Genomic DNA, 18,419 nt, shown 5'->3' on the forward strand with positions numbered 1-18,419 from the left:
TGCAGAGGCCCTGTTTGGGATCCTGCATGGATCCATGACTCTGCTGACCAGAGCCTGATGCAGCTGCCTCTCCCGTGGACCTTGCTCTGGTAGCTGCATCCCCAATTACAACAGGTAGAAAAAGCATCCGTGCTCTAATAGCAATTGTAACCCTCCTAAAACTATGACAAAATCTCTCTTCTGACTCCCTGTGGCCCAGCCAGTCTCTACTCTTCTGTTTCCTGTCTGCAGAGTGAGCTGGCAGGATGAAAGACAGCTGGGAAGGTAGGGAGAGCTGAATGTGGACTAAGAGCTGCCAGAGGAATATGAGAAGAGAATTTTGCCCTATAAGCTTTAATAAGGTGGTGGGTTAAGAGAAATGCAGCTAGGGAGAAAGATGGGGAATGTTCTCTCTCCAAATGGGCACTGCTTCAGTTTGTAAAAGCACCAGGGATTCCCCATGTGGCTTAATTTATTATTTTCCCACTCGTTAAATGCCAAAACAATAAAGCAAAATCTATTGTTAGCTTTAAAATGCAGGTGATTTGCATATGGCTGTGATAGTCCTACTGCTGCCTTCATTTAAACTCAGTAAGCCGAGGTACCTTTAAAAATTATGACTTGTTTTACATTTAATATACTGAACTATGTTAACATAATATTAAGAGGCTGACTTCACAGCTTAATTGCTGATCACGTAGAAGGCAGCTTTAGCAGCAGCATTAGTCTGGCAGAGCTGTGCAGCCTGAGATGAGCAGCTGGAAGAGCAGCCTGCACAAAGGGGCTCAGAGCTGCTCCTTGCCTGCCATGATGCCCCCCCTAAGAGCACCCTGGAAACCCAAAATCATTTTTACTCCCTTGTGTTAGAAGGTATTTGGCTCCCTAATGCAGAGCAGAGGCTGTGCAGGGCATAATTGCACCCGGACAAAGCAGTGTTAGAAAATCAGGTGGGTTTTTCCCCCATCCAGTAAGGTTTTGCAGAGGGGGAAGGAATGCACCATTCCCTGGCAGAGCTGGACACACACTGCTCTTCCCAGCACCGGTCTCCGAGGCTGCTGCAGAGATTGTGCCGTTCTGGTGTTGGTGTTGTATATTCTCATTTTCTTCCTTCCTTCTTTGACCCTTGGTTGTGTCAGGCTGAATGCAAAGAGGGCAGGAATGGGAATGGGAACCAGGCCCACGCAGACTCTTAACCTCTCCTTGAATGCAGAGACCCTCTGACAATATTTTGGTTGATACAGTTGGCTGAGGCTGCACGAGGCTGCTTGGGAAGGGTGAATTGCTGCAGTTTCCTTTACTCCCTCTGTATTTTCAGCATCCTGAACCCTGGGCCAGCACTCAACAGCAGGGCATCACCTTTAAGGAGGCAGCTCCTGCAAGTGGCTGACTCATTCTGGATCACCAAACCTCCAGCAGGAAAGTGGCACACGGTGCTAGCCTTCTTGTACATTGTCAGAAATGTAATTGGGATCCAAATATTGCCCCAGGATGTGCCCAAAATAAGAGGGATCCTAGGCTTTTCAGGAGCTGAAAAGGTATCCAAGCATTACCAGCTTACTCACATCCATGTGTCTCTGACTTCCACACATGGCTCAGAGCTTGAGGTCTGGACTCCTTAAAAAAATTTGCCTTTTTCTCTGTGAAAAAAAGCATCCAGATTGACAGAGATGTGCACCAAGTTCTAGCCCTATATGATTTAAAAGAGCAAAGTTATAGGCCCCTGAAAATTGAGGTTTATAATAGAAGCACTGGCAAACCCTTAACTACAGAGAAGCTACCAGGCGTTGCAACAATAATTGGGAAGGGAGGGAAAAAAAATCACACTGTGTTTTTCAGTGCTTAGCTAAGAAATACAACAACAGAGTTTATTGCTTGCAAAACACAGCTGCACTGCCTCAAATTGGATGGAAAAACGAACCCTGATAATTTATTACACCCCTAAAGTCACAAGAATGTACCCATAAATTACTTTTTTGGAGGGGGAGGGAAGTGGTACCACTGTAGTCCATTCTGCACAACCTACTTATTAGTATCATAATTTATTATTATTATGCCCTGCTGCAAATAGAGAGGCAGATAAAACTCAAATCTATTAAAACAACCGCTCCACTTTCTCTGAGCCACTGAGGGACACCATTCCAAAGGAAATGAGATAAATTACTAAGACAAATGTATGGATCTTGCATTAGAGCACGTAGCTTGTATATATGCAAGAGCAGGAGGATAATTCAAGCAAAAAAGAGTCAAGTTTTACCATTCAGGATTCAACACAGAGGGACTGGGATAACATCAAGTGGTCAATTAAATGTTTCTAATGTATAGATTTTTTTTTCTCCCCCAAGATCCTATGTGTTCACTTGGAATGAATTTGCAAAGCTGAAATAACTGCCCTGCTTCTATTGCAAATGTACCTGGATCAGCATGTATTTAAAAATATGCTTTATCCAGCTATTGTGAGGAAGCAGACACTGTAGTGGTAAGCCTGAAAATTACATTGATAGTGTATATATATATATGTAAAAATAGATATATCCAAGTGGTGCTGATCAATTACAAAGCTGATTTGAATTTAAGTTTGGTGAAAGATTGTTTTAGATTCCCAGAAGGTGAAAATGGCAGAACCAAAGGTGCCCTTATCAAGTTCACCACGTGCCTCTGCTAATGGGTCTACAGGAATTTTTGTACTATTTTTCCTTCTTTTCATTTCTTTCTGGAGCAGGCAGCTGGAGCAGCAGTTTTTAATGCTGTCCTCCACTTTCCTGACACATGGATGGATTAGCAGAAATTATAATTGTTTTGGGAGGTTATTGCTCAATTGCCCTCTTCAGGACATGGTTATTGCAGTCAGGACGAGTTTGGTGCTCTTGGCCATAGTCACTGGGCTATAATAGAGCCCTGTTTTGGAAGCTGCTACTCCAGAATGGGTTTGGGTACAAAACTGTCAGGTTTGAGAATAAACCTGGCAGCAACCTTCTTTCTACACAGCCAATTTTTGGTTTTCACTTTATTATTTTTTTTTTAATATAACCACTGTGTATGTGATACAAGTTCATCTGGACTTTCCTAAGTAGTGTTTACTCTTCATATTGATGGTGATACTTGGAGGGGAAAATGGGAGTATATAAAATGATTTCCTTTTTGAGATAAAAGGTACATGAAATACACTCATAAAGCTACATTTGACACTGCTCCAGGTTTGTGCTTGGACATTTTTGCTCCTACAACTTATCTAATTGTTTATGTAAGATCATGAGGGCAGAGAAGGCAGGAATTTGTTCGACCTTCATTTGAATATCAGTTGGCAAATCCAACAATTGTAGCTTTTGCTTTCTGGCTCTTTGTTCAGATCCAAGGTATCAAACTTCCCGGGGAAAGCTGAATTTCCACTCTTCAAATAGCATGCTGTTGGTATTTCCTTCAGATGTGGCATCTGCCTCTAGCAAAGTGCAGGGCTACTAGTTGGGCTCTTTTGGCAGTTTTTCTCCCACTTTTTGCCCTTTCCACAGGGAAATGTTCCATCTGCATGGCCTGGCAGTTTCTAGTATTTAGTTGGGTAGCTGGTTACCTTCCTCTTGAGGTTCTGGCACTGCCCATTTACAAGCATGTTCCTGTTAAAGGCAAGTTTCCAAGCCACTATTCCCTCTCCAAAGGGGAAGAGGGTGATAGGAACCCAAGCAGAGCAGGGGTAGTGAAATTTTAAAGCATTATGACACACATACATTTAATATTACATCACATGAAAGGGAACAAGCATATATGATTGCAATATTATATGACAAATATAAGTCCTACAACGTTAAATTTAGTGCCTTGTGATTGATGATCCTTTGTTTCCAGGTTTTCCTCTCTGTATATATTATTTCTGTAGGATAAGCATCTTACCAGCTGGAAGAAACATACAACTTTTTTATTTTCTAGCATGTAATTTCTGTTTGATTCACAGCTAATAAATAGGTCATCTTGTACTTTTGAAATGCCAACATGCAGTAATTCAGTGAAATAGAGACTCTACATTAAAAAGCTGTCAACTCCAGTGCAATTTTCCTGCACCCTACGCTCTGGAAAGATACCTTGTCACTCATGGTTCAGCTCTGTTTTCCTGAAATATCTCTTCTTCTGCATAAATAATGAATATGGTTGCATGAAAATATCTGGCACAATGTCTGTTCTTCCTCCCACTCTAAGGAGCTGCAATACAGGCTCTGTATTTATTGGTTGATCTTCCCAACAAATCTTGCTGAAATCACAGGGGTGGTAATAGCGTGGCCCCCTCCCAGGTGTTCTCTGTGCTAAAGCCATCCTGCCCCCCTGCCTCAAGGCAGGCAAGTGCTGCCTTCAAAAACACTTTGCTGTTTAATTCTTCTAAAAATGTAAAGGCTACAATGACACAGAGTAATTTAAAACATTTATTTGCTTTCAAGCTCTTTCCATTTCTAATGTGTCACGCAGGTCTCGCACAGGAAAATATCAGCCTGAAGCAGATACCAATTAGGAGTTTTTAAAATTAATTCAATTTTTTAAAAAAGCTTGCTATAAATCCCACCAGATTACTAAGCCTGTCTTCTAATTCATATGATCTGAAACACAAATTTTTCTGGTTTTTATGGCTTTCTGCTGGTAGCTCATTAGAGGTGACACAAGGATGGCAAAACCTGGTTCTGAGGCTCTGATTTCCACCACAAACATTGGAACTGGTCTGCCCTGTTTGCTCATTGAAGGAGCCCTCCAATTTTCTATCCTGATCTGTAAAATCATGGTGCATCCATGGGATCTCACTTCCTGAGACAGTTTTCAAATGCAATGCAGGAAATCGCTGCAGTGCTGATCTCCCGATCCCACAGTATTTATAACTCACCCCACAGTGCATAGACAAAATTTGAAGCCAAAGATGGAATCCTGCAGGTGTTGCTCACGTGAGTGGTTTCCCCTGATCCCCAGCTCAATAATGTGATGTGAGGCAGGGGCAATGCTGTTTGAAACTGGATCAGCTCAAACCATGAAAAATTTGGCGGTGCCTTTTGTGGGTTTGAATCGGCAGAAAGTTGAAACTTGCAGAACGTCAACCCTTAAAAATAGGGAAAGCGGGGTGTGCTGAACTCCTGGGAGCCAGGTTTTACAGAGGATAAAGCTGCTGAATCCTCACAGTGAGGTCCAAAAGTAATTTAAATCTCTTCCTCTCTCCCCCTGCTCCCAATTTCCCCATCCCAGTTGTTGTGAGATGCATCAGCTGAGAAGGAAAGTTGGAAAGTGACACTAATAAGGAGGGCTCAGACACACTAAGAGTATTAAAAGGTTAGGTCATGGTGTGTTCTATTAAATAGAATATTAATTGAATTCTTGACATCTGAGGTGAACTGTGACATGCTCATGGGATAAATATTGCATTTAACAGAGCATCATGACCTAAAGCTGTAAATACTATTGAGCATCAGTGCCAATCCTTCACAATAGATCTTAGCCCCAGTCCTCAGGGTACGAATGCTCCCTTGGAGCTTTGGAAGCTTGAGCTTAAAACCAGCTTTCACATTTCTTGTTTCTGGTCTCAGTTAAGTCTGAAATTGCTTCTTCCATCTCAAGGCTACACTCTGCCTCAGAGCTGTGGTTACAGACTCCTAATATAAAGCTAGAACTGGACATTTCAAATGCCACGTGCTACACGGTGCAAGAAAGGTTGGAAGAAAATTTCTCCATTTCCACCCCCACACCATAAAGAAGATTAAAACATTACAAAGACCAATTAAAAACAGGGAATCTCACAGCAACATTTTCATTAACCCTCCCTGGTTCTTCTTTCAGTCTCATTAGTCATCACAGGGAGAGGAAGGATCATTTTAATTAGCAGCATTGTAAAGCTTTATTTAAGGCAACTGCCCCTCCTGCTGCTCTCTGGATTACCCTGACGGCTTATAAATACAATACCAAATCATTACCAGCCAAAAACAACGCTGCTGAAGGGCTTGGAAGAAAGAAGATCCACTATGGTCAATGTTTAGGGCTCTTTAACAATGTCCTTTCTCCTTATTCAGGCATAATTCAAGCATAATATTGGGCTTTACAAAACAACTCAATATCCTCTTACAGCAAAGTCCTTTCTAGTTGAGGATACCATGTGTTCAACTCTCTTCCCCTTTGTTTTCAGGGCAGGGAAAGCACAGAACCACATCTGATAGGATAGACATGGTAGATACGATCACAGGTTTTCCAGCATCCCAATTTAGAATTACTTGTTAAATTCCTAAATTAAAGGGACTGTGGGATGCTGACAGCCTTGCAGGAGGGGGCTGAGCAAGGAGACCCCAGCTGGAGGAGGCTGGAGGAGCATTTTAGAAAAGAGGATTTTGAGAGTTTAGGAGGAAAACAAAGTGAGAGCCCACATTTCATGGAAAGGAAATTGCTTTTTCCCATTATCACTTGCTGAATTTCACGTTTTTGTAGAAATTAACCCAATGGGTCTGTTCTTTTAAGAAACCCTCAGCCAGCATCTCCAGCCAGCAGTTTCCACAGCTGGGAGTGCAGTCCAGGGTGCATGTCCAGAAGAGCTCATTTGCTCTCCCCCACACCCACGAAGGTGTGAGTGACCCCACTGCAGTGCTGGGTTTATTTTCAAACAAGCTGGAGTCACTACATTGCAATCAGGGACTTGATGCAGCCCAAGATCTTTCACACTGGTAAACACCACATTTCTTAAAATGTAAGCTGCACAAAATGTCCTCCTCCACGACTCTGTAAGGGTTATTAGGATTCCCCAATTAGGATTATTAGGAGTCACCATTTAGATCTGTGGCCTACTTTCCCTGACCTGAATATTTAACTGTGACTTCTTCAGTACACCTGGGTCCTGAAACCTCTAATTGTTCATCACTGTCCAGCCAAGGCAGCTCAGTCTTTCCCTTGAAACACCTTATTAGCTACACGTGGGAGTTTCAGTGCTGTGAGTACTCTGTGGTGGAGTATTTATGGTGGGGTCTCAGTCAGGATTTAATTTTTGGAAGTCAGAACATCACACAGCTGAATTTAGAAAGTTTGAGGTACCTGCTTTGTTTAGTACCAGCAGAGTGAGGTTAATACATCTTTGCCTTAAGGTGTATCAACCACCAAATTCTTCCACTTTATTGCTTGACATGACAAAAAGAAAATCAGACCACATGACAAAAACTCTTTAACACTGAAGTGTGAAAGCACAAAATGCAGTTCATCTCCCCTGAAAACAAACTCACCCTGACTTCAGCTGGGCACTGAGCACAATGTGGAGATAATCCTGGCTTCTTCCAAAATCATATCTATTCCTTCACAAAGGTTTAAAAATTATTCTGAGTGCTTGATGTTACCTATGTGAACTATTTTAAGTAATAACCCAAAGGGAGACAGTAATGATGCATCACTGAATGATTAATGCCTTGCTCTATAGAGTTTATTTCATAGTAAGGTCTGTGGAGGCTTGCAGAGAGAGGTGATATCTTTTATGGAAGTAACTGCTACATGTCAGACTGTCACAAATATTCATTGAAGTATTTCCACTTTAAAAAAAGAGAAGGGAGGGAACACTAAAGTTCCAGTTTGGGACTGACCAGAACCTCAGCCCCCATCTCTGCTCAGCCAGGCTGAGCTCCTGTCACCAAAGGCTCATCATCCAACCTGGGGGAGCCTTGCAGAGGCCAGAGCACTGCCAGGAGAGCTGCAGCTTCAAGGGATCTCAGTCTCCAGAGATCACAGGTGCTAAACTCACTTAAAACCAGACAGTGAAAAATAGTCAGAGTAGCAGCCATTGTAAAAGTTTATATAGGAGTTGCTTTGTTTTCTATTTATAGCTGCACTGTATTTTTCTTGTAATACATTTTTAATGACTTATAAGGCCTAGTTATTTATTCTCCTGAAGCCAAATACTTTCTCTATCCTGATGATGCAAGGGAGCTCTGCATAGAGGAGCTCTGTGGGAATGGCTGGATCTGCTCCCTGCACTGGCCCCAGGCTGGGGGGACCCTGCCCAGCCCTGGGGACCCCCACAGCACCCAAGGCACTGCTGCACCCCAGCATGCAGCTCCCCACTGCCTCCCTGCACAGGGACTGCCTGTGGAGAGCCCTCCCTGCGCCACAATATTTTCAAATTGCTGATTATTCTATCTACACACAAGGGATTATGTTTTTATGGTTATTTTGCTTTATATTTCTTAATCCAAAATTAACTTTACTTTAAAAACAAAACAATCCCCAAACCTGCAGTGCCTCATAGGCAGTGGTCCCTTCTATCTGCGTGTTGAAAAGTTGAGTATGAACAACAGACCAAAAAAAAAGCAGAAGATGGGAAACTTTGAAATGGCAACTTTTAGCACAAAATATAATTATTCTGCAAAACCAGCATCCATCCCTAAGCACAAATGCTGATTGCCTCATGATGAGTCTAACCAGAATGGTATTAACTACTGTTCTTTCTAAATTGTTATATACCCAATATTTTCTTCTGACTCTTCTTCATATTAGATTAATAACTATGTAATCACTTCATTAGTTTATTTAGATTATGTTATTTTAGGAAATTATTGTTTAGATCAGCCTTGTCCTTCCCATCTCTCTGTGCCTTCCCAGAATTAAGTAATATCTGAGGAAACCAATTAATTGCAACTCGACCGCTGTAATGGGGTCTGTTCTGCAGTGTGGCAATGTCTAATGGAGTTTTAATTTCCCCGTGGTGAGTCAACATTTGCTTAAAGAGAGAAAACTCTTAGAGAAAAACACTGCCTGAAACACAAACAGCTTCTTCCATGTCTGTGGGGCTGAACATTTTGGGGCTGCTGCTGCTTTTGTTGGGGGTAAAATTCCCAGAGGGGCATAGCTGGGGCACCGAAGAGCATCAATTCCCAGCAGGGGCTGAGGTCTCCTGAGGACTTGCAGGGCATGGAAGACATTCAGCTCCATCCTACACAGCACCTCCCAACCCTGCAGGGTCCTGGGGGCTAAAATGAATTTGTCACCCAGTGAAGCTTTGACAACCCTTTTTAATGCATGGTGCTCCTCAGGCAATATTCATTTAAGTGTCCTGGGCCCTCACGTTGCAGTGGCACCAGCAAGTCCTGGTCAGAGCAGAAGCCCTTTGTGGTGGGGGGCTGTCAGACACAAACCCTTATCCCCAAGGAACCTGCTGTGAGACACATGGGACAGCACAATTTACAATGAGACTTTTCCATTAATTGGCTTGTTCAGAGTATTTAGTACTGCCAGAAGTTATGTTTGGGATTTTGGGTGGAGGCAAAGCACCCAAAACCCTTTGAAATGCCCCTGGACCCTCCCTCTCAGGCCCTGAGCGCCTTCCCAAACCTCCAATGCTGTTTTGCTTGGCAAAAGCTGACAATCTTCTAAAGTCAGTCTGGTCTGCCTTCCCCAGTTATCTGAGAGCTTTAAAGGTTTGTAACAAAGCTACATTATGATGCAACCAAATTCAGCAGCATCTGATTAACAAAAAGGAGGCCACAGCTACCTGACAGCAGCTGGTGGTTATTTTTTATTTCTAAAACAAACTGATGGCCTCAAACATTCATACATGTTTGGGGTTTTTTTGTTTGTTTGTTTAAATGTCTCATTTCCTGGTTTGTTTTTCTTCTGCATCGTGCAGGGAAATAAAGTTTTGCAATTCTTCTTCTCATAATAAGTCTGTCCAAAAATGATGTTGCTCGTTGTGTTGAAAGATGGTTTCATTTTCTACTCAAAATTGGTATGAAAAAATTGCCTTGCCAAATGAACATTGTATACTGAACTTGTCAAATCCTCTCTCCTGACACAAATAAAAGATAACATTGGGTGGCAGCATGTAAAACAGCACTGACAAGACAGCTGGGATGGAAGCAAAGAAATGCATATTTTTCTCTTTCTCTCTTCCAGAGCAGGGAATGGGAAAGATCCAGGTGAGTGAATGCTGGCGTGTTACAACCAAAAATACATCATCTAAAGATTTAACAAGCCATTTCAAGGCAGCTTCTGAGATGAACATAAGCGATTCCATTTCTGATTAGCAAAATCATGACAAAAGTATCAACTTTTTTCCAAGCAGCCAAGAAAGCTGCTAAGTAGGAAGAGTGGCTGAGTAAAAGGGGTATTCAGTTAAAAGTTCACAACTCTGCTGTGCAGGCTGGAAGGACTATTCCTAGCACTGCAGAAAATTATTCCAAATATATTTAAAAATAAATAAGGTAATGATAACACTTTCATTAGATCTGCAGTCTCTCCATGTAAGTGAATTGTTTTTTCCCATTAAAATCGTTGATTGAAGGCTGTTAGCTATTTATCAGCCCCAAAATTACATTTCTTCTCTCTTCTTAAAAATCACAACAACTGCATAGTTAGTAACAAGAAAAGACTACTAAAAGTGCAGTTTTGGGGTGGGGGGGGGCAGGAATACAAGCATGAAACACAGATTGCACCTTCAAATCCCTGGTGGTATCACGCTTCTTTGTTCTGCTAAGAAAAATTAACCTCAATCTCGGCTCAAGGTCCCCCGATTGATTATCATAGTCATTTAAATACTGTAATCTCATTTTCAGCATCAGGGAAAGGGAGCGAAAAGAAGAAAAAGAGAAAGAGGTGGGGAAGCGAGGGGGAGAGAAAGAGAAAACAGAATAAATTATCTGACAAAAGGAAAAAGGCCCTTTCTGCTTACGGAGCCTATTTCAGATCCTTCCACTTGATTGGAAAAGTTGATGAAGTTTAAATGAAGCAGAATTAGAGGCTCAGGCCACTGAGTATTGACAGGGGCCCATGGAAGAATGTGCAATTCAATAGGCCTGATTTCTGTGGAAAGCAGGGGAAAGGCCTAAATGGTATAATCTTCAATCAAATCTAACATCGACACTGACAAGGCAGGGTAATGAGATAGGCCAGATCAGGCATGTTGGTTAAAGAAATTAATCCCTCTCGCTGCACCAAGAGTTCAGCTTTGATGCCTATTGTACAGAGCCCCGTCCCAGCCTATCTAAATGCTAACTAACTGCCAGTGTGATCTGGGACTGTGCTTTTCAGTGCTGGGGCTAAGCTGGGAACAATTTTAGCTGCCTGATTTCGGTGGCAGAGGTGGGACAGCGGTGCCAGCACCGGGAGCAGAGCAGGGATGATGGATGCAGCTGCTCCCGTGCAGGGAAAGTTGCATTTCTGGTTGTCTTAAGGCTTTAACACAATGTAATACATGGTAATTAATGGAGTTACAGTCTTGACCAGCCCACTGGAATCCCCTGGGAGCCACCAGAGGGGTTGGGCAGCCAGGAGGGTGATGGAGATAGCAAATGTAAGTCGGGGAGTTGAAAAGCTGCAAACAAAGGGGCTCTTCTACCTGGGCGAGCAAGCCAAAGCTCCTGATTAAAACCAGCGTTATTTTTCAGGCTGGTTTGCTCTTCATGGAGCAATGCAAGGTTCACTGTGTTTGCTTTGAGGGTTTTTATCCCCCCCTCTGGGAGTTACGCTATTATTTTTAATCAGGTTTCACTTTTAAGATTTTTAGGCACAAACCTCATGTTGGTTTGCTTAAACAAATCAAACTGGAGATATTTCCCTTGATATTGAAGTTTTCTTAAAGGCTGTTGCTGGAAATCTAGTAGTAGATCCCACTTGCATTTATCTTTGCTACTTCAAATAAATGTGAGTGGGAAAGCCAGTGTAATTTATTGTATAAAGTACAAATGGTTAAAAAAGAAAATATTCTCCGAAATGCAGGTTCTGTCTAATCTGTACAATGTGAGCAGCCAAGCAAGAACAAAACAATCCCTGCAAGATGACAAAAGCTTCTGAAATCCAATAATTAGGCATAAGAGCATCTCTAAGAATTTGCATGGAAAGCAATCTGCCCTTGGGGAAAGTGTGGCTAAAAACTCCCAAAAATCAGGAACTGAAAATGCTGGTCTCTGTGACTGCTGACAACATGCTCTCGTTGCTCTACATTCTGCTAGGCAGCACTCAAAAAAGAGGGGAAATGATTGTGGGAAAGGTTTAAAAATAAAGAGCTTTTCACCTTTTCCTTGGGCAGCTGCCAACTGGTTGCCTGCCCAATGTCCTCCTGCCCAGCACTGTCCTCACTGAGCCCCCACCAGCTTTTCCTCTGCTCAGGGCACTTTGTGGTGCTTCTTCCAGAGAAGGAGAATTTTTATTGGTGTTGGAGTGGGAAGCTGAGGCTGGAGAGGAAAGAGGGCAGAGATATTCCTGTGCTCTTACAAGTTTTAGCTGGGTTTCTGGTGCTGCTCTCAGCCTGCTGGGCTCGGTGTCCCTGGAGCAGGGTTGGTGGGTTAAGGACACTCCAGTGGGATTTGGGATATCCCTGACTTTCTCTGTGGTGTCTTCAATTTGAATTAGTCTGAAAATCATCTCTTGGCTTAGTGTGGTTTGGGGGCAGCACTAAAAACAGGTGGTGGCTCTCCCCCAAAGTTTCTTAAAGCTTTCAGAGAATAAAGCCTGAGTTTTAGGTTCATCATAAAAATTTACAGTCTGTAGCAGCTCTGTGTGCACTGTGAATGTATGGATCCATTTGTGACCCATTTAATTTTAGTTTTTTCCCTATCCTGCCTACATCCTCTCATCCTTTGGCTTAATTTTTGTTTTTACATCCCCACCAACTCGAGCAGGAGGCTTTACAGATGTTCTCTGCTCTGACAGCACTGCTTATTAGGGTCATAATGCAACAATTTGGTCTAACCATTATTATTGTGCTGCCTGACTTCAATAATGCACTTTTAAATCAAAGAGCCTTTGAAGCTTTATTTCCATTGTATTAGACAAATAAACATAGAAGATTTTCACAAACATAAAAGGCATTCACCTTGTAATGTTTCTGGGCTTATTAGTCTCACCAATTTGCATTGTTTTGTTCACATAAAGGATCAAAATGCCCTTTTGCTTGATTTTACATCCTGCCTGTGGATCTTGGGAGTGAGCAGCTCCCCAGGCCCGGTGCTGCTGGGGCTGTCCCTCTGCCTGCTGAGTCACAGCTGGCACTTTGGAGCCTGTGTTCAAACAACCAGCAGGAAAAACCCACTACTTTCATTCATGCAGAATGTTTACTTGCCTCTTGGAATTACCTTATTTATTTCAGCAGTGCTTGTGCAAAATATGGGAGGGCACTAAAGCTCATAAGGAGTTTAATTTTTAGTGTACCAAGTAATTCATTTAAAATCTTAAATGAGTTCATGCTGAGAAGAAAACCCTTAGAAGTCAGAGCATTGGAAGGAAAGCTCAGAACCAAACCTAATGATTATTTGACTAACCAGCCCTTCATTAGTTTATTTCTCTAATGAATTATTGAGGCACTGCATAGACATCTCAGAATACATTTTTAAAAGCACAACACTGGTCTTAGATTGCAAAAATATAATAGTACTCGTGATATAATAATAATAGCAATAAGCACACAAAATGCTGCATAAACACTAATTAAACCTCAGTGTCCCCAAGCAGCAAGCACAGAAGGCAGGATGCTCAGCACATGTAGTGATTTGAGGTAAAGAGAATAATTAACACCAAATAAAACAACTTTATTCCAAATACAGCTCATGGCACTTGTGGCTGCTCTGCTCTGTCTTACAAGGGAGAGACAGAGGAACTGAAATCTGCTCTCTCACCAAGTTTCCAATAAATGTATTGATCCCAAATAACTGTGAGCAGGTTTAGGTTAGGGGAGGGAACAGAATTACTTAAATCATCAAAGCTAACACCTGAGGGAAGTTACCCAAACCGTCTGGAAGCTGCCTCACAGGGCCGTGATCAGCAGTTTGCCACTGGGGGATCTTGGTTCATGTGCCAAGAGCTGTGAGATCCTGGCTGTGGCTGAAGCCCCAGATCCCTTGAGGGGAGCAGAGGGACCCGACAGCCCTCCCTGGGCTGTGTGCCTGCTCTGTGCAAAGGGAATGATTTTGCTCCTGTCAGTCCCATTCCTCACCCGTGCTGGGTTCACCTTGACTCCTCATCAGGCTGGTGCCAGAAGAGATAAAGAAGATAAGTGGATTTGGAGAGAATGTTAAAGAAAAAAAAACCAACAAACAAACAAACCCAAATCACCCAGGAAGCTGAGGGTTAAAGGCTCAAAGATGAAGCACAGCATTCAGATGTAAAAGCCCTGTTGCAGCCATAGTCCAGGTCAATAATAAAAGCTTCAGACTGATGGAAAACCTGCCCTGTCAGTAATTTCTATTCCAAGAGATGGTTGTGATGATGCAGTTTACAGCTCGAAGTTGTAATATTCTTTTTCACACCATGCACTTGTCCAGCTTTGTCTCTTGCTTAATTACAGCTTTTTCTTTTTTCACTGTGTGACATAATTTTAGTTTGACAAAATGGCCCCGCTTGCTTTTGTAGTGTCCATCCTATGGATCTTTCCAGAAATCAAAATGATTTTGCAACAATTGTCAGCAGTGCCTTGCTCTGTGACAGTCAGCTCAGAAATACTTCATGATGAGCTTCAATAGGCACGAAAGGAAAAAGAAAAATGTGGTGGGTGATTTCTGCCTTTACTTGGTGCCCACGTAGGGAATGGAGTCCCTTGGTCACTTGGCTGGTGCCACAGGGAGCTGCTGTCCCTGGGCACAGAGCAGGCTCCCGTGTGAGCCCAGGGAAAGCTCTTCTGTTCATCCCCTTCACCCACCAAAAAGGGCAGTTCACTCTCCTGGCCTGGCTAATCCCTCCTTTGCTAGGAATTCCAAAGCCAAGGCTATCAGTGTGCCAGTTCCTGTGGTTTTGGGAGCTTTTTTGATCATATATTCTTCTGGAGATCATAGCTGCTGAAATTTTATTGCCTGAATCCTGTAGCTCCCGTTCAATCTCATTTGGAAAAAAAAAAAGAAATACTTCCAGCCCTCAGGGCTGTAGAGGAAAGCTTAGGAAAATGAACCCTAAATGCCCTGGCATTCAGACCAATAAAGACAGCCTGGCATCAGTTGTCATGTAAATAACAAGCTTGTAAAATAAACACTGCACATTCCAGCGGTTGTTTGTTAAATCTGCTTCTCCTGCAGTCTGCACTGGGACCTGGTGCCAGCTTTTCCTGGCCAGCAGAGCACCAGCACCATCCTCCTCCTCTTCCTCCTCAGAACTGCCAGTTTGGAAACAACTTTTCCGTGTTGGGAGCAGCAGTAGGGGCTCTGAAGATGAGCCAGATGTTTCTCAGGGCTTTTCCTGGAGAGCAGTTCCTGCTCTCTGCGTGGTCCCTGGCTCCACCTGGACAGGTAAGGGGATGCTTTGGCACGTGGGGCTGGATTTCCCATTTACCTTCACACATGAAGGAAGGTAAATCCAATTCCTTGCTGGTGATAATGACTTTGTCAGTGATATGTTGAACTTAATTATACCATATTATACAGAAGATGTTAATCTAAATGTAATCAAACTGCTGTGAGTCACTATTTCTGAAGTCTGTGTCCAGCTTGCCAGGGGTTAAGTGTAGTAAACTCTTATTTCCTGCCCAGAGCTGGTTTATTTTTGTAACACAGGAGTTTTCAGTAAGTTTGTACTGGAAAAGTGCTTGGCTAAGGCTTTTATTAGTGAAAACACACCAAAAATGCTTTGCTCAGATTTTTACTGGCATCAGTAGATGAAATGCTTTCCTCAGTTTTATGCTGCAAGCAAATATATATTGATAACTAAATTAATTCCTTGGTTAATTAAAACACAATATACATTCTAGCAGAGAAACAGAGCATTCATCCCTAGAAATGTTTACGTGAGAAGATGGTGGTTTGAATCTGTGATAGCCAGAGTGTGTGGACACATCCTGTGGGGAGGCTGGGGCTGGGCAGAGCTGAGGCAGGAGGTTCAGCCACAAACAGCCTGGGCAGGGATCCTGTTTGGATATGTGATGCCATATTTAGAACATACATAAAATAACTCAAAGAGAAAGAAGGATGCCCTTTGGCTGCTGCAGAGTAGGAGATTTGTCACACTTGCACCAGTGTTTTGGGGTCCAAGTGCTGTTTGGAGGAGAATCAGGGACTAAGTGTCCCATCCATCTCCACTGGCCTCAGGTTCTTGTGTGTTTGGTGCCCAGAGACCCTCCCTGGCAGCTGTTGGAGCTGTGTGTTCCTCATGCCCTCCCTCGGCTGCCAGCAGCACTCCTCCAAGCTGCACTTGTCTCTAAACCTTCTGTCCTTTTCTCCTAAACCATCTTTGTGTCCTTTGGTTTCAGCACGAGGGCTGGGACCTGCTGGCCATCCTCTCCAGAGTGCTGGGTCCCCAGGGCTGTCCTGGGGAGGAGGAGATCCCAGCCTGCAGCTGGAGGCAGGAGGAGGAGGAGGAGGAAGGGCAGAGGGCTGATGCTGTCAGTGTGTCACCCCCGGTGCGTGCAGTGCCAAGTGCCAGCGTTTATCCAGCAAACTGCCACCCCACCCTGTCACCTCCCGGCAGAGAGGGACACCCTGGTGAATTCAGCACTGCCCGGGGCAGCGTGGGAAGGCAGCTGGCAGGGGGGCAGCAGTTTGCTGCACAAACTCGACAGCAGAACCTGCCCTGAAGTGCAATTACTGCTGGCTCCAAGAGTGAAAGCTCCCTGTTAACACCTCGCTTACTCTATACTCATCAGGTGGATGCAAATCTCCTCACATCCCTACCAGCAGACACCCTCCTGCAAGGAAGCCTTGAGAAAACAAATCGTCCAGAATACTGAAATGGAACGCTACCTTTTCCTCCTAAAACTTGCTCAAAGTTTAGTTTCACTAAGCCACATTGCAGAAATCCAGGTTGTCTCTTAATTTATTAAAACATCCCACCATTAAAAAATGCTCAGAATTCCCAGTGGCAGGATGCTCTGCAAGAGTTATCCTTCCCATCAAACTACGGGGATCCAGAGAAAACAAAGAAAGTAGAAATCGTGGATTTGAACAAATGAAGCTGCTTTTGAGTTCTGATGCAAGGCCTGCTTTTTTTCTCTGCCTGACAAAAATCTCCCAATAGATTTTTAGAGTTTCATAAGCAAACAAAAGAATTCAACACTGCAAAGTCTCACATTTCCAGTGACACTCCAAATTCCCAAATTTTACGGCCAACCTCCAAGCCTGCCGGTGCCGGGTGCGATTACGGAGGGAACCGAAGAGCCGAACTCCGATTAAAGCAGGGGAAACAAGGCTTGGGAGCAGGAGCTGCCGTGGCAGGGGAAGGGCGAAGAGCAGCCGCTCCGAGCGCTCGGTGCCGGCTGCGGGAGCCGCACCCGCCGCGTCCCCGGCCCCGGCGCGGGGAGGGCTCGGGGCTCGCTGCGGGCCGGGAGCGGCGGTTCGGGCACGAAGCCGTTCTGCGAGTGCCATCCAGGGGACGAGAGCTGCACTTCAGCTGCTGCGCGGGGGTGAAGCGTCACTGGGTGTCGAGGAGGAGGAACTCACCGAAACGACGCGAGATGTTTAAAATTTTGCGAGCCGGCCGGCGCGCAGGGCAGGGATAGGAGTGGGAATAACGAACGGAGAAGTGCCCGGAGTTTGGGAAGGGACCAGAACCTCCACAGCAGGTCTAAAAATGCTAATTACAGAAGCACGGAATCACTTAGGGTGGGAAAGAGCTCCAAAATCATCGAGTCCAGCCCGTGACCGATCCGCACCATGTCGCCCCGAGCAGAGCGCTGAGTGCCACGTCCAGGCGTTCCTTGGACTCCTCCAGGAACGGTGACTCCGAACCGCCCTGGGCGGCCCCTTCCAGCGGTGGTGGTGATTTCCAGTTTGTGTGGCCCTCTCCCCGGCACCCCTCTGCTGTGTCTGGGGCTGGAGAGCAGCCACAGTGACATCTCCGTCCCTGTCCCCGAGTGCTTCCCGAACCTCGGGACTTTACGACTTGGGAAAACCCTCGCAGGGAGAGCCCATCCTGCTCTGCGCCCATCACCGGCTGGGGACCGGTCGTTAAAACACGGCCATGCTTGTGAAGGAGCAGCGGGGAAACAATTTCCTTGTCACATAAATCAGTGTGTGGGGGGGGGGGGGGGGGGAAACTGATTTTAACCGCTGTAAGGGGAAAAACCTTGCTGCTGTGGAGCTGCCCGCGGCGACCGTGACCCCCCACCGGCCCCGGGGTCCCGATGGCTGTGGGACGGGAGGTGGCCATGGCGATGGGCTGGGGGTGGCCGTGTCCGGGCAGGGCTCGGGGGCGGAGGGAACGGGGGTCGCGGGGCTCACCTTGATGATGAGCGGGTTGCGCAGCATGCTGAGCCGGACCAACCCCAGCCGCTCGTTCTCCGTGCCCGGACCCGCCTCGGCCAAGGCCATCGGCCGCCGCCGGGGCCCCGCTGTGCCGCCCGCCATGGCGCGGGGGGCCGGTCCCGGGCCGGGGGTCTCTGGGCGGTCCCAGTCCCGGTCCGGGTGCCGGGGGGGGGTCTCGGCGGTGCCGGTGCCGGTGCCGGGGCTGTCTCGGCGGTGCCGGTGCCGCTGCGGGGTCTCTGCACGGGCCCGGTGCCGGTGCCGGGCTTCTCCCACCGAACGCGCGGCGCGCGCGGCGGCGTCCGTCTC

General features: G+C 45.2%; 1 protein-coding gene across 1 annotated transcript in view; it reads right to left on the reverse strand.

Moving 5' to 3' along the window:
- CFAP77 (cilia and flagella associated protein 77) overlaps positions 1-18,414 on the reverse strand; it is a 57,237-nt gene extending 38,823 nt beyond the window's left edge. The window contains exon 1 of the mRNA XM_053996510.1: positions 18,090-18,414. Coding sequence (XP_053852485.1) covers positions 18,090-18,215 — 126 coding nt within the window. The 5' untranslated portion in view covers positions 18,216-18,414. The remainder of the gene's footprint in view (positions 1-18,089) is intronic.
- Between the last annotated feature and the right edge of the window lie 5 nt (positions 18,415-18,419).

This window comes from Vidua macroura, chromosome 21, assembly GCF_024509145.1.
Source record: "Vidua macroura isolate BioBank_ID:100142 chromosome 21, ASM2450914v1, whole genome shotgun sequence".
In the NCBI taxonomy this organism is placed as follows: domain Eukaryota; kingdom Metazoa; phylum Chordata; class Aves; order Passeriformes; family Viduidae; genus Vidua; species Vidua macroura.